This window comes from Benincasa hispida, chromosome 9, assembly GCF_009727055.1.
Source record: "Benincasa hispida cultivar B227 chromosome 9, ASM972705v1, whole genome shotgun sequence".
Lineage (NCBI taxonomy): Eukaryota > Viridiplantae > Streptophyta > Magnoliopsida > Cucurbitales > Cucurbitaceae > Benincasa > Benincasa hispida.
Window position 1 is genome coordinate 22,635,079 of NC_052357.1, and position 16,969 is coordinate 22,652,047.

The following is a 16,969-nucleotide window of genomic DNA, read 5'->3' on the forward strand; positions in this document are numbered from 1 at the left end:
TTAAATATTGATTAAGAAAGATTTAGATTGATTTGAATTTGATAAGAATAGGCATAAAATTCGAAATTAGTAAAAAAAATTGAAAATTTCAAAAATATGAAAAAGATAAAAATTAATTTGACAAAAATATGTAGAAAATAATGAAAAAAATTAGATAGAATCAAATCTGGTAACAAATATTTAAAAATGTAAAGAATATTTTTTAAAAAGGTGAAATTGAAAATTAGTTTGAACAAATCAAATACGATATTAGAATTTAAATTTCTATCTTGAAGAAAAATAAATAAGTTGGTATCGTTAATCATGGTATCGTTAATTATTATTAATTCGAAAAGTAGTTATATAGAATCTAAGTTACTAATATAAAATAAATTTTGAATTCAAATATGGTGAGAAAAATCTCAGGAGAAGCAATTAACTATTATTTTATTGCAGTTAGACTGCATTTTGATAAAGATGTCTCAACAATTATATTGTATCCTGCATCTTTACTTCAACTTCAACAATTACAGCATAATTATAATAACATGAACAACAAAACCAGCGACCCCACTAAGGATAAAACAAGAATGCAAAAAATAACTCACACGTGATTTGCCAAAAATCTTATTATTTTTTCGATTTTGATATATTTCCAAATGAAATCTCAATCGTGCTTACATATTCCAATTCTTAAAAAAAAAAAAAAAATCACTATACCTAAACACAATTTAATATGGTAAAAAATAAATCCTTTTAAGTTTTAAAGTATAGAGATAAAATCATTACATACAATAATTCATAAACTACATGATTACAAATTTAAAAATAAAAACATTAAATCGTTACAAAGTATAGTTCAAGTAACTAAATCATTACTTTCCAGAGGAGATTTGATTCTCCATCCCGCCGTCGTACTAAAAACCCTAAATCACTACTTCATTAAAATACAATGAGATCAAAATTATTTAGATCTCATTTAATGATATTTGGTTTATGCTTATTCCTAATCGATTTGTACCATACCAACATGCAAGGAGGAACTATAGCTGATTGATTTAGAATACCAAAAAAAAAGTCGGGGTTTCAACTCTATGTTTTGTTATACATTTTTTATTAATGTTTTTAAAAAAATCAAACAAAGATTTGAAAATATACAAATTTAGAAATTTGATTTGAAATGTAGAAATTATTTTTTTTTAACAAACCATAATTAGAAATTTTGAAAATAAACCAACATAAATTGCAAAAACAAAAAACTTAAAATTATTGTAAAATTGAGGAGCACAACAGGACCCGGATATGGAAAAAAATATAATATAATAATAAAGCGCAATAAAATAACAAAATATAAAAATAGGAAATTGAAAGAAGAAATTGACTCCAAATAATTTGAATTTCTCACCAATATGTGTCTTCTAAAACCCACAAAATATCACTATCTATAGGCAAGTTGGCAAGTAGAAGTTGAATTACATGGCCACTAATAATGTGTAACTTTAAGACACATGGATAACACATGAAGTAATGTGCAAATATTACTTGATTTTTTGACACAAAGAATGAGTATATACTTTATACATATATAATAATATTTATAATACTTCCCCTTAGATATCCATTATATATATTTGCTTCTTAAGACCTTACTAGAAAAAAAAATCCTAGTGAAGGAAAAAAAAAAAAACATATTTCATATAATTTATACTTCTAAAAGAATACAATCTATTTGCTCCCTTTCATGGAAGTATCCCTTGATATCTCTGAGTTATCGTATTCCAATGTTCTTCCCCGATTTTTCAAAGATTGTGATTGGTAATGATTTTATCAATAAGTCTGTCAGGTTATCCTTCGAACAAATTTGTGTACAGTAATGTCACAATTTTATTCAAGATCATAAGTGTAGAAATGTTTGGGTGAAATATGCTTTGTTCTATCTCCTTTAATATATCCTCTTTTGATTTGGACTATGCAAGGTGTGTTGTTTTTGTATAATATTGTTGGAAGACTTTTATAAGAAGATAAGTCACACGTTCTACGAATGTGTTGAGTCATTGATCTTAGCCGTACACATTCTTGACTAACCTCGTGGATTACAAGGATTTCAGCATAATTTGAAGAAGTGGTCGTTATGGTCTATTTCACTAATCGCCAATATAGCAATTCTTTCATGTGTGAATAGATAACCTTTTTGAGTTCTAGCTTTATGTGGATTAAATATATATCCAGAATCTGTATAACCAACTAGATCCAAATTTGATTTATTTGAATAAAACAATTTTATATCAGTCGTTCCTTGGAGATAACGCAGTATATGCTTAATTCAACTCCAATGTCTTTTGTTGGAGAAGAATTATATCTAAATAATAAATTTACTAAAAATGCAATATCTAATCTTGTATTATTAGTAAGATACATAAGTGCACCAATTGCACTAAGATATAGTACTTCAAGAATAAGAAGTTCTTTGTTATTATCTCGAGGTCAAAATATATATTTCTTCACATCTAGTGAACGAACTTCCATTGAAATGTTCAATAGATGTGTTTTGTCCGTATAAAATCTTTTTAAAAAAAATTCCTGTATAAGTTGACTAATGAACAACTTATCTCATCTACTAAATGCTCAATTTACAAGCCAAGGTAAAATTTTGTTTTTCTAAGATCTTTTATCTCAAATCTTTTCTTAAGATTTTCTATTGCTTTTGAAAGCTTTTCGGGAGTTCCAATTATATTTAAATCAACAAAATATACAGTTATAATAGTAAATCCTAACTGTGATTTCTTTATGAAAACGCACAGACATATTGAATTATTTTGATATCATTCTTTCAACAAATATCCACTTAGGCGATTGTAACACATTCATCATTATTGTTTCAATCCATATAGTGATCTTTGTAAATTTATTGAATACAACCTGGAAATTTGATTTATATGTTTGAGGTACCTTAAATCCTTATGAGATTATTATATAAATATCATTATCAAGAGATCCATATAAATATGTTGTGACTACATCCATAAGATGCATATCCAAACTTTAATATACAGTTAGGCCATTTAAATATCTTATTGTAAGTGCATGAAGAATATGTCTCCTCATGATTAATACCAGGTCTTTGTGAAAAACCTTGTGCATAATCTTGCTTTATATCTTATGACCTCATTATTTTCATTTTTTTTTCTCAGAAATACTTATTTGTATCCCACGGGTTTGACACCTTTTGATATTTGAATTACTGGTCTAAAAACCTGATGATTTGAAAGTGAGTTTAATTCTGCTTCGATTGCTTCTTTCCACTGAAGCCATTTATTTCTATGTCGATATTCTTCAATAGAATTTGGTTCAGGATCCTCCCTTTCAAGTATAATATCAAAAGCAACATTATATGTAAAAATATTGTCAATAACTACATTAGTTCGGTTCCATCTTTTTTCTGTCATGACATAGTTTATTAAAATCACATTATTATCTTTAGGTATTTCACCTTCCTTACTAGTCATGTCATGAATTTTTAATGGGTATTTACACCCTCAACTAAATGTTTTTTTTACTATTAATTATTTTTCTTTTTCAATGATTTTTATTTTTGGAACTCATCGGTCTACCACACTTCTGGCGTGTCTCAAACTCATTAATGATATCTTACTGTGTTGGGATTGTTGGGTTAATGCCCTAAATCTCATGGGTCCTGTAGTTTGTAATTGTAATATACAAATGATTTATTTATTTAATCAAATATGCGATATTTTATTCGAAATTTAGTAGCATTAACCCACAAAACAAATAAACTAACATCCAAGGTTATCTTTTGTAGCTTAAAAATGTATATAGAGACATACAAGTGGATCATGTTTAAGTGGTAATCTAAATTGTCTGTAGTAGATGGATGAGGTTGGATACCTTATCCTAGTGACACTACAAATACGACCCGCTTTGTAGATGCTACAATTGTTGTAAAGTGCTACAAATGATCTGATCCTGATCATTCATGTGGAGACATGTGAACGGAGGTGTTCTATACAAAAGAATTTGTATAAAATCGGACCACAAAATGAATAGTCTCTTTACATAACGTCGTTAATAATAAAGACTTACATTTCACTAGGATAACCATAGGTGACATGATCTGAATCTTTAGTTAGTTGTGAAGTCCTGGCTATGAAAGCAGTTCTTTGATTTGCATGGGTGAGAGTCGTCAGATCACCGACTCAATAAGTCTACCTTTTTGGGATTCGTCTGATTGGGGAGCTGGGAACACAGCTACACAAGACGGAATTTACTCCTTACCTAATTTTGGGGTAAATAGATAAATTGCTCCCAGGGCTTGAACAACATGGCGTCACACCCTCCCTTGGCCTGAGAGGGGTTTGGTCATAGTTGGATTATGACTTATCGTTCAATAGAGAAATCAGTGGTACTCTATGAAGCACAGACATAGATTCGGTTACACGATACGGATACGATCGGATACGGCGATTCGTCAATTTTTAAAAAACTAAGATACGAATGCGTCTAAAGATGCGTCATTTTTTTATATATTTTTTAATATATATATATTTCTAAAAAAACGTGGGTACTGATACTTTAAAGATACATTTTTTTTCTTTAAAAAAATTTAGATATAGATAATTTTAACATATAAGTTAATAACAATAACACAAAATAGAATACAAACACTGAAATACAATACAAAAAAAAACAACATCTAAAATGTTGAAGTACAATAGTTAATAAAATGCAATAGAAAAGTGACTTATATTGCAAAGAAGAAGAAGAAGATTAGAGGGAGAAGTATGAAGGTAAACGAAGAACTTCTTTATTGAATTGTTGAAGATATCCAAATGGTTATATTTTGGTGGACTTTGTGGGGACTCAAATGTGAAGATGAAGATTAGTTGATTTTGGTCTAAGGTTTGATTTGTTATTTATTTATCTTTTCCTTTTAGTTTTGGACTCGAATAATGAGCTTTTTAGATAGGTTGCCTAGTTTTAGATTGGGAAAGATCAGATGAGTTGCTTGTCTTTTTTCTTTAAAAAAAAGTACGCGTAAAAATAAATACGTCAAATCGCATGTCAGATATGTATCTAGGAAGTATCTGGAAGTATCGGTATCTGATACGTGTCTAGTACGGATTCTTTGCTTCACATGAAATATCTATGCTTCATATGTGGTACTTAAGAAGTTAGATGTAACTACAGGGGCAAAACGGTAATTTTGTCTCAGCTATAAGCAATTTATGAAGGGTCATCACACTGTTGACCGGTTATATCCAATGGATACAGAAATATATCTGTAGTGCGAAGAGTGCAACTATCGGTCTTTAGTGAAGTGATCGGCAGTTAATAGATGTTGAATATTTTAATTAAAGGAGTTTAATTAATTATTCAAGTACCATTGGAGCTTCAATCTACAGGTCCATAAGGTCCCCTCATAGCTCAACAGAGATTATTGAGAATTAATTTTGGATTAATTTAAATTGTTCAAATTAATTGAGGGAATTAATTATATGTGATATAATCAATTTAATTTAATCATATATGATATAATTAATACAATGTATTTGATACATTATAATATAAAGTTTATTTGAGAGGAATTAAATATTTGAATATGATTCAAATATTAATTATATGGATGAGATTCATATAATTAAATTTAGCATAAATGTGATTTATATTAAATGTCATGCATTATTGAGAGAGAAACAAACTATAGGTTATGTGTTAATTTGATATAACATAATATACTATATGATAAGCTGGTTATTATATATGTGTGTGTATATGTATGTTTGTATGTATGTATAAAATTTATTAAATAATTGTTATTTATTAAATTATTTTAAATTTAATTAATTTTGTTTTGAAAATTAATTGAGGAGGGAGTTGTAACTCCTCCCCCCTCTTTTCTCTCAAAGTGATCGTGCTAGTGGGTGTGAGAGTTTTAACGCTTCTTCATCGTTTTGGAAAGAACAAGATCTAAAAAAATTGATCTGAAAAATCTCTCAGTAGAATTTTCTTCTCTCAAATTACTATTCTCCCTCTCTCAAAACTCTGAGCCCACATACTCCTGGGAACTCTCTTCCCCTGTAGAGATATGTAGGTTGCTTTTGTGGTGGTGTCCTCATTGACGGCCTTTTGATTCATGATTGATCGTCATTGGGGAGGAGGCTTTCTGAAGAAGGTTTTGGCTTCAAGGATAAGTTGATCCAAACTTTTCCTCTTGCTTTATTGCATGCTATAATTTTCTGATGATGCATAATATTTATTATTATGTAAACTTCAATTCTGTGAATAACTAAAATTGGGACGATCTCGTTTCCGCATTCGAACTTCATCGTTCCTTCAGGATATCAATTTTTTATGGAACATTTTGTAGCTGCTATATATAATTTAGTTACTTTCTTAGCATCTATAAAGGCATCTGGCAATTAATTTGCTATATTTTGCAAATGAATTATTTTCTTAACTTCAAGTTCGTATTGATCTGTACGGGGATCTAAATGAGACAATAATATTCCATGTAATTTCTTTTTCCAACTTTTGAATTTCTCCATCTAATGTTGAAAAATTTATCTCATTATAATGATAATCAGTAAATTGTGTAATAAATACATCACATCTCAGGGGTTCAAGATATTTAATGATTGATGGAGAATCATATCTAATATATATTCCTAACCTCCTGTAAGGACCATCTTAGTGTTTTGTGGTCAATTGGAACATCTTCTGCACATTCAAAAATTCTTATATGAAAAATATTTGGCTCATGATCATAAGCTAATTGTAATGGTGAGTACTTATGATAAACTACTGGCCTAATGCATACAAGTGATGTTTCCATATAGATGTAAAATAACATATTTCCATACAAATGTAAGAAACTTAGCTCTCATAAGCAATGATTTAAAAATTAACTACAAACGTTTTATAAATGATTCTGCTAAACCATCTTATGTATGAACATGAGCTATAAGATGTTCAGCACTTATCCCAATTAACATATAATAATTATCAAAAGTTTGGGATGTAAGTTCACTAGCATTATCAAGACGAATGATTTTAATTGTATAATTAGGAAATTGTGCTCTTAAATTAATTATTTGAGCAAGTAATCTTGCAAATGCAAGATTTCAAGTTGATAATAAGCATCTGTTGGAGTGTCTATTAATACCATAAAATACTTAAATGGTCCACTTTGTGGGTTAATAGGTCCACGTATATCTCCATGAATTTGTTCTAAAAATGCAGGTGGTTCAATTCCCACTTTGGCTAGTCATGGTTTAATTTTTAATTTGCCTTGAAAGCAAACATCACATGATAATTCATTAGATTGAAGAATCTTTTGGCTCTTTAATGGATGCCCTTTGAATTCTCAATAATTCTTCTCATCATTATAGACTCTGGATGACCTAATTTGTCATGCCAAATAGCAAATATATTTAGATCCATGAACTTTAGGTTCATTGTTGCATATGTTTCAATTACTCGTATATGAGTATAATATAATCCAAAAGATAAAGCATGCAACTTTTCCAATATAGTTTTTCATTTGAGACAGTAGAGATAATATATAGATATTCCACATTACTCTTACCATCAATCTCAATGTGATAACCATTGCAATGTATATTTTTAAAACTTATTAGATTTCTCTTTAATTGACTAAAGAACAATACATTGTCAACTGTAAATTTTTTTCCTCTAGACAAAATAATATTTGTTTTTCCAAATCCTGATATTGTATTTACTTTTGCTTCTAGCATTGTCAATTTGGAAAAGTATTTACTTTTGCTTCTAGCATTGTCAATTTAGAAACTATCTGTTAGACATATATCTTTGCTCATTTTTTAATAACCTAACATATGAAAATAATCCAAGTTTCTTCATCAAAAGAAAACAATTACTATATGGAAAACAATATTTGGAATATACAAAAGTTAACATTTACTAAGAGAAAAAAAAATGAAGATGGACAAAAAAACAACAACATTAATTCTATTTTCAAAGTTAAAAGAAACACTTGATGTTCCATCAACTGTGTTGATATTCTCTTCAAGAGATTCAAAGAAATCCGCCACATCCAAATTTATCATATGGGATGGATCGACTATATCATTATCTTGGTAGGTAAAATTTGGTTCTATATTTTTTCCTTTTTCGTTTGGGAAAGCTTAATACAGATCAACTAAGTGTTCTGATGTACGACAAATACGTGACCATTGCCCAATCAAACCACATTGGAAGCATTTTTGTTCATCAACTTTTGATTATCTTTTGGAGTCCTTCTTTTATGTCATTTCATGTGATTCTCTTGAAATTTGGATGATTATAACGTCCATCACGAAAAGAAAAATTATTTCATCCTCTAATGTGGTCACGACCTCAACCTCGATCATAATTATTATTAAAAGTCACATCATTCACTTTAGGGAATGGTGTCGTTCTGGTTGGTTGAGATTCATGGTTTTTCATCAATAATTCGTTATTTTGCTCGGCTACAAGAAGACATGAAATTAGTTCAAAATACTGTTTAAAAATCTTCTCTTGATATTGCTGCTAAATGAGCATATTCGAGATGTGAAATGTAGAAAATGTCTTCTCTAACATATCAACATCAGTAATTTTCTTTCCACATAACAACAATTTCGAACTGATTTTAAATGATGTGGAATTGAAATCACTTACTAATTTAACATCTTGTAGCCTCAAATGCATTCACTCATAACGAGCTTTAGGACGAATAACTGTTTTTTTTATGATTATACTTTTTTTTCAAATTTTTCCACAAGATACAGAGTTCTTTTATTGTAAGATACTCCATTTTTAATCCATCGTGGAGACGATGACAAAGAAAAATCATAACTTTTCCTTTGTCCTGATTGGATGTCATATTTTCTTCTTTAATTATTTCCACAAGGTTGATGACATCCAGGTGGATTTCGATATCGAGCACCCATGCCAAATAATTATTGTCATTAATGTCAAAGGCTACAAATTCTAATTTCTAAGGTTTATCATGACAACACTATCACAAAACATTGTATTTATATTAGAAATTCAATATGTACTTAATATGCAAAATAACATTTAATTTGTTAATTATAACGAAGAGGAGAAAGACGACATACCTTTAGGACCCACCTTCAGCGAGGGAAATGAAAGAAATTCTTGCTGATAACGTTGTAAAATTGAGGAGCACAACAGGAACTAGATATGAAAATTCTTTTTAATATAATAATAAAATAGAATAAATAAAATAATAAAATAAAATAAACTAACAAAATATAGAAATAGGAAATTAAAAGAAAAAATTGGCTCCAAATAATTTCGATTTCTCATCAATATATGTGTCTTCCAAAACTCACAAAATGCCACTATTTATAAGCAATTTGGCAAATAGAGAATGGATTACATAGATAATAATAGTGTGTAATCTTGAGACACATGAACAACATCTAGAGTAATGGGCAAATGCCACTTGGTCCTTTGACACTAAAGCTCCATTTGGGATTTTGTTGTAGCTGTTAAAATAATTGCTGATAACTATGCTTTTAGAAGAATCAATTGTGAAATGGAGTAAAATAATTTTTGGTAAATTTTAATTTAAATTAAACAAAATTAGCTATGGTGTTTGGTAAACTAATACTAAATTTATATAATTTGGTAATATGAATCAAGCTAGAATTATTATTTCAATTATTTTTATCTAGATAATCAATTTATAATTTATTTTAAAATGTCTATGATTTAAATTCCAACTAATTTTATTTAATCTAAATAATTTGATAAAAATTTAAAAAATATATCTTATTGGGCAAATAAATAAAAAATAATTCTTATAAAAAATGAATTAATTAACATTTAAAAATATATATAACAAAATGCATTAATATAAAAGGATTTTATTACAATAGATTTAGTTAAAAAGCTAAATCTAAAAGTTGGTATCTATGAGTTTTACACGTTAGTTAAAATTATAAAATGATTTTGTTAAATTAATAAATAATTCATTTTATCAAACAAGTTAGACAGTTAAAGATTTTTCTATAATCATTTTTTTTAGTTGTACAATCTCAAACGAAGCCTAAAAATAGATATATGCTATGATATTTATAATAAAAATAAAATTGTTATCAAGGGAGTGAGATAACCAAGCTTGTACATATTATTGAAGAAACATCCAGAGGTTTCCCCCAAAGCAATTACATAAATAAGAGTATTCATATTTTTTTATCCCCAAAATACTAAACACAAAACAAATAAACGAATATTTTAAATAATAACATTCCCCCCGTTTTGTATATATTGATCAATTAATTATCCAAAACTATATTTAAAAAATTAAATTAAATTAAAAAATCATTTTCCTTTTTTTCACTTTTAATTACTTTCTTTCACTTATGCCCCTGATCTATGTGAATTTCCACATTTCACCCTCTCCACTCGCCGCACTGCTCCATCGGCCTCGTCTTCTGGTTGCCGGCCTTCTCCGGGCACGGCGTCTGTATCGGCGGCACCATACAGTTGTACTGCAAACACAATGAGCTACTTAGAGGAATCTCCGCCGTCGGATTGATCGCGATTCCGGTCAGAAAATTGTGCTGCAAATACAGAGTTTGAATATTCGCAGCTAACAATCGATCCACAAGGCTGTTTGGAACTTCGCCGGTGAAGCGGTTGTTGTTCAGGTACAGATTCTGCACGGTGGAGAACATTGGAGAAACCGGACCCGAGAGACGGTTGTAGCTGAGATCGACGGTCGGGATCACCACCTGATCAACCGGTAGGATCGGACCGGTAAAGAAGTTCCGTTGCAACTGGAGGTTGACAATCGGGAAACTGAAGATGCAAGTTGGAATCGTTCCGGTGAACTGGTTCAGGCTGAGGTCGAGGTAGTTCAACTGGTTAAGGCGGCTGAGAAGGCGGAAGACAGGACCGTTGAGGCGGTTCCATGAGAGAGAGAGGTATTGGAGAGACGGAGGAAGAGAGTCAGGGCTAAGAGGTCCGGTAAGATTATTGTGCTTCAGATCAAGACGATTAAGGCTACGGAATGGAAACATAGGAACTGAACCTGTGAGACGATTATGGCAGAGGATGACATTGGATAACTCCGTAATCGTTCCGATGGAGCGAGGAATTTCTCCAGTGAGTTGATTGTAACTGAGGTCCAATGTCCTCAAGCTCCGAAGCTCACCGAGATTCGCCGGAAGAGTACCAGCGATGAAGTTCCGGCTGATAGCTAGAAAACAAAGATTCTTCAGTTGGAAGAGAGACTGCGGCAAAGCTCCAAAGACTCGACCAGGAACAATGGTGAACTCCGTGAGTGCTGAGAGCTTACCAATGCCAGAATCAATCCGGCCAACCAGACCAGGCGAACCAGCACGCGGATCCCCTAGGTTTAGGGCAACAACTTTATAAGAATCACAGAAAACACCAGCGAAATTACAAGGATCACCCGTGAAATCCCAAGACGCGAAGAAATTAGAGCCAGGCAAATCCTCCAAACCCTTCCGTATCGATTGCAGAGCCAAAAAATCAATCGGATCCAAAATCGCATCCGAAAACCAGCAGCATTGCACCAAACACCATAAAATCACAACAAAACTCCTCATCCTCATCCTCAAATCCCTGTGCATATTCTCCTCCGCCATTAGAGCAGCAGCAGCAGCAAGCTCTGACAGATATGAACAACACAAACACAAACACAATACAATTATATAGTGCAACCAACTGAATACTTTAAGAACTCTTTCCCGTGAGAAACAAAACAAGAGGTTGAAAAAGAAAGGAAGATATCTCGTGAGAAACCTCTAAATTAATGGCGGAGACCTGCAAAAAAGAAAGATCAAAAACGAAAAAAACTCCCAGACCGCGAGATCGATTACCTTCAAAGAGACGCAAACAGAGAAAAGATCACAGAATCTTCAAACAATAAAATTAAAAATAAAAAAAAAAGGATTAAAATCTCTAATCAATGTACTGGATTTTCTTTTGGAAGAATTTTGAAGGCTTCTTAGAGAAGATTCAATTACTACAGCCACAGCCTCTCTCAGTTTCTACAACAAACGAACCAAGAAACGCTTTCTCTTCTTCTTTTCTTTAATGGCGGAATATTTATTTATTTGTTTGTTTATTAATTTTATATATATCTTTTTGTTTTTGTTTGAGGGTTTTAGGTTCGGAGTCAAACGGTTGTCCGAACCTACTTGTGGAGTCCGAGGCGGGAGGCTTGGATGAGGGGTTATTGCCTTTTGAGACAGTGGTCACGTGCTCGGGAGGGTGGTTTGGTTGGGGAAGAAGAGACAGAGAGGTAAAAAAGCGTGACGGTCGTGAACTTTTAGTTGACGTGGACTTGACGGCGTTAAGTTATAATAGTCACGCGAAAATGCACTTTGGAATGTGACAGTGACAGTTGTAAGCCCAATAGGATCTGCCACGTCGATTGTTTGAGTAAGTTGTACGCTGTAAACGGCCGTAGACGAGTTTTCCCTTTTTTGTTCGGGACTAGGGTTTTAGTGATTTTTTTTTTTGGTTTCTAGGTAGAGGCTGGAAGAAAATCCCATGTTTCATAATGTCTTCAAATTTGAATTTTTTTCAAAGAACTTTTGTGGTTAATTTTAGACAATTATACCTTTTTCATTTATTTATAACTGATTTTATATATTTTTTTCTATTTTTGAAGTTACTTTATGATAAGGAGAGAAAATATATTTTATTATAGAGTGAAAAAATGTATTTAATATAAATTTTCTTATTAATCAATTTGAATGAGAAAATACATTTATTATAATTTTTTATTTTTCAATTTGAAAAAACATTTAATGAAATTTTATTTTCTATTTATGTTAGTTTTCACGTATCAATTTATTGGCTTGGTTCGGGTTATGTACCAATCCAATCCATAAAATTTTTATTTATTTGAACCAACTCAACCCAAATAAATCGATAACCCAACCCAAACCGCATAGGTTGGGTTGGGTTGGGTTGACTGGTTTTTTTTGGGTCATCGGGTTTGTTAATAGTTATCAAACATATTTCTGTTTCTTATTCTAAAAAAAGAGAAAACAGAAAACAAGAAACAAATAATAGGAAATAAGAAACAAGAAATGAAAACATTATCAAATGAGCCATTAGATTCCGGATTTTTTTTGGTCATAGAACTTTGATAGAAGTAATAATTTAGTTGGTAATTATTTAATCCATATACTTTTAAATATGTAATAATTTAATCTCTAAACTTTAATAAATAACAATTTAGTCTTTATATTTTGAAATTTTACAATTTAGTCTCTATCATGAAAATTCTCATTGGAATCAAATTTCACTTTTTATTACATAATAACCTATTATTTATAGATTATAAAACAATTTAATTTCTAATTAGATCTGCTCATCTACATGTATTTTTTTTTTTTTTTTTATTAAATCCTACAAAAGTTTTGAGGATATGAATTATGTTATTTCAAATTATAGAACTAACCATTATTTAAAGTTTAAGAATTAAATTATTATTTCCATAAAAATTTAGGAACATAAATGTTATTTAACCTACTAAGTTTATTAATATAGGTATATTATCAAAACTTTTTAGAGAAATAATAGACCAACTTCTTCACCTTCTCCCAAAAAAAAAAAAAAATCTTCAAAATTTAATTCTCAAGCCATCTTCTTTACAAGAGGCTAATTCGATTTGTGAAACTATGAATAAATGTTTTAATGGTCGCTTTGGCTTAAGCTCGGTAGAAGATGTTCTGTTTTTTTGTTTTTCTTTTTCTTTTTCTCCATTTCAGCTGTTGGGATAAGACAGAGACCATTTTTAGTTGACAATTGCCTAACTAGCTTCTTCATAAGTTTGGCACGTAAATATTTTTATCGATTTTTTAGATTTTCATAGGTCCGACATCGACATGACTCATCAACGATGAATTGATATTTCTACTATATCGTAAAAAGAAATCGTCAAATATAAAACATAAGTAATAAAATGTATATTAACTTGTTCAAAAAGCGTAAAAATTTTTATTTATTGATTCTAATATTTTTTCGAATTCATTTTTATTTATTGATTCTAATATTTTTTCGAATTCTTTTGTTCTTATAATTTTTCTAGAATTATTATCGATATCAACATTCCTGTAAAATTGAGACTTCGACATTTCAATCAATATCAATATTTTAAGTCTTACCTACGAATCGTTTAAATCAATAACCATCAATTAAAGATTCTACATCTACTTGACCCATCATCCTCCAACATACTTATCCTTAGTACACTAGTATTTTGAGTTTCATGTCTATCACAATTCTAATATTCAAAAAGAGGTTTTGTTATTCGAACAATTTAAATATATTCCTAACTATTTAAGATATGACAAAATTCTACCAACTTTTTTTCCACTTTAACACAATTTGAGCTTCTTCAATAGCTTTGTTATCTTAGGACAACGAATTTTCAACCAACATTGAGATATCTATTTTAATAGAAAAGAAATATACTTTTTTCCGTCCATATTCCAATATTGAAATTTTGAAATATTTACTAATAGTTCAATAGAAAAATTTTACCTTTTAGTCAATAGTCCGAATATTGAAATATTTAATAATAGTTCGATAGAAAAAATAATCTTTTTTGGTCGATATTCCAACATTGAAATATTTAATAATTGTTCAATAGAAAAAGTATACATTTTAGTCAATATTCTTTGTAGAAGTAATATTTTATCAGGATGAATTAAGTTAAGTTCTTATCAGCTTATTTGAGAAGACTTCTTTTAATTTATATTTTAACCGAAAACAACATTAGTCTTTGACAAGTATGAAAATGATAAATATTGTGTGTGTGTTTTTTTTTCCATATTTGTTAATTTTAATATGGTTAAATTACAATCTTAGTCCCTATGGTGTAGAGAAGGTTAGAATATAGTTTCTGTAGTGTTAAAAATTTGATTTTAGTCCTTATAGTTTGATAAAACTACATAAATAGTCTCTATGATATGATAAAATCTTTAAAATACAAAACAATACTTCAATCACACTTAGCCATAGCAATATTTAATCACAATTAGTTATACAAACCTTCTTTAAAAGAAATTAAGTCATTGGCCAACTACGTAGAATTTCATTTTCTAGGAAATAACTTGACAACTAGAGATGTACACGGGATAGAGATTTCCTGCCAAAAAAATCCCGTTTGTTTTATTGTTTATTTGTTTTTTTTTTTCAATGTATCAAATTTTTAACATTTTTTAAATTTATTCTCAACCAAATAAAAAGAGTAAATGGACATCTCTATTTACAACTATGAGACAATTGTCCGATCGAAGTTCAATAGCCAAATTTTTTTTATGAAGTATTTCTAATCACAATATTGCTAATTATATTTTATTCAATTTAATTTTTTTTTCATCCCGTTTAATAACCATTTTATTTTTTATTTTTGATGTTTGAAAATTAAATATACACACTTCTTTCACCTCTAAATTTTAGTGTTTTATTACCTACTTTTAACCAATATTTTTTTTAAAAAAATCTAGTCAACTTTTAAAAATTAAAAAATTATTTTTAAAAGTTATTTTAATTTTTAGAATTTGGTTAAGAATTCAACTCTGGCACTTAAAAAAGTTACAAATCATTATAAAAAAAATTAAAAAAAAATAAATTTAATTTTAAAAATCAAAAACAAAAAATGGAATGATTAACAATGAGGCCTATTTTGATTAATCTCACCAGAAACCTGAAGAATTTTAATATGACAAATGAATAGCAACCACTAAATGCAAAAGTAGTAGCAAAAATAATAATCTCACATGAAACCCACTTAATTGACTAGAAATTTATAGAATTTTAATATCATAAATAATTGGGCACCATAAAATTTGAATTATACAATCATCACATTAGATACCAACTACAAAAGTAGCCACAACAACTATAATTTTTGCTCTGCCTCAAAAGGTAATTATCTATCCAAGGTAATTATCTATCCCATACAAGGAATTGATAGGCCTTTTCAGATTACAAGTTATAAATATGACTACAAATGACCCATTTGATAACGTTCTTCTTTCCTATTTTTTATTTATTTTTTTATTTTTTTAGAACAAAAAATAAAAATATGTTTGATAACTATTCTTGTTTCCTAAAAAGAACACACATAAAAATAGAAACTTATTTGATAACTATGTCTTGTTTCTTGTTTTTTTCTTATTTTTTTTCTATTTTTTAACAATATAATAGGAAAAAGAAAAATATATGTCATATATTAAACATAAAAAAAAAAAAAAAAAAAATCAAAAGTGTATGTCATCTAATACAAGTCAGTCCCAATGAAAATTAAATATAATAACAAATTATATCATGATCTTCATATGTTACCTAAAGTGTCATCTCTAGCTCGAGCCATTTGTCTTAAATTGATGTCAAGTTAAATCTAACTTAATATATTATTATGTAAATGTCGTGATTGTAAAATAATAAAGTTAAGCTAAATGAATGTCTTAATCAATAAAATTTATATATATTGTAAAAGTCTACTCAATTTCAGATATACTAAAATATTAGAATTAAGATAATATATAAATAAAATTTAATAATCAAAAGTTGAAATATAAAAAAATAATATACATATTGAAAATTAAAGTAATATATAAATTTAAAGATTGGAGAATTTTAAAATTCAAAATTAAAATAAAATATTGATATAATAAAATTATTTTTGTAAATAGCAAAATTAATAAAGAAAATAAAGAAAATATAAAAGATGGAAATAGATATAAAAAAATAAAGAATAAATAAAAGTGCCTTTCAGAATTGAAATTTGAAATATAAAAAAATTAACATACATATTGAAAATTAATATATAAATCTAAATATCGGAGAATTTTAAATTTTAAAATTAAAATATAATATAAATATAGCAGATTCTTTTTGTAAATATTAAATTAATCAATAAAAGGTGAAAGATGGAAATAAATATAAAACA

The 16,969-nt window shown here is 28.8% G+C and overlaps 1 protein-coding gene across 3 annotated transcripts; it reads right to left on the bottom strand.

Moving 5' to 3' along the window:
* Window positions 1–10,115: 10,115 nt before the first annotated feature.
* On the bottom strand, window positions 10,116–12,107 carry LOC120087311 (LRR receptor-like serine/threonine-protein kinase ERL2). 3 transcript variants are annotated; one of them, XM_039044278.1, is made up of 3 exons: window positions 11,969–12,081; window positions 11,797–11,873; window positions 10,116–11,662 (listed from the first exon to the last, which is right to left on the bottom strand). In XM_039044278.1, the coding sequence occupies exon 3, from the start codon at window positions 11,637–11,639 to the stop codon at window positions 10,419–10,421; it is 1,221 nt and encodes a 406-aa protein (XP_038900206.1). In that variant the 5' UTR covers window positions 11,640–11,662; window positions 11,797–11,873; window positions 11,969–12,081; the 3' UTR covers window positions 10,116–10,418. The 3 variants fall into 3 exon arrangements, with proteins under 3 accessions (XP_038900206.1, XP_038900204.1, XP_038900203.1); XM_039044276.1 differs by lacking the exon at window positions 11,797–11,873 and having other exon boundaries at window positions 11,874–12,107; XM_039044275.1 differs by having other exon boundaries at window positions 11,797–12,107.
* Between the last annotated feature and the right edge of the window lie 4,862 nt (window positions 12,108–16,969).

What these genes read in the sequence shown, in the direction of transcription:
- LOC120087311 (XM_039044276.1), bottom strand. Translation starts at nt 11,639, where the DNA reads ATGGCGGAGGAGAATATGCACAGGGATTTGAGGATGAGGATGAGGAGT.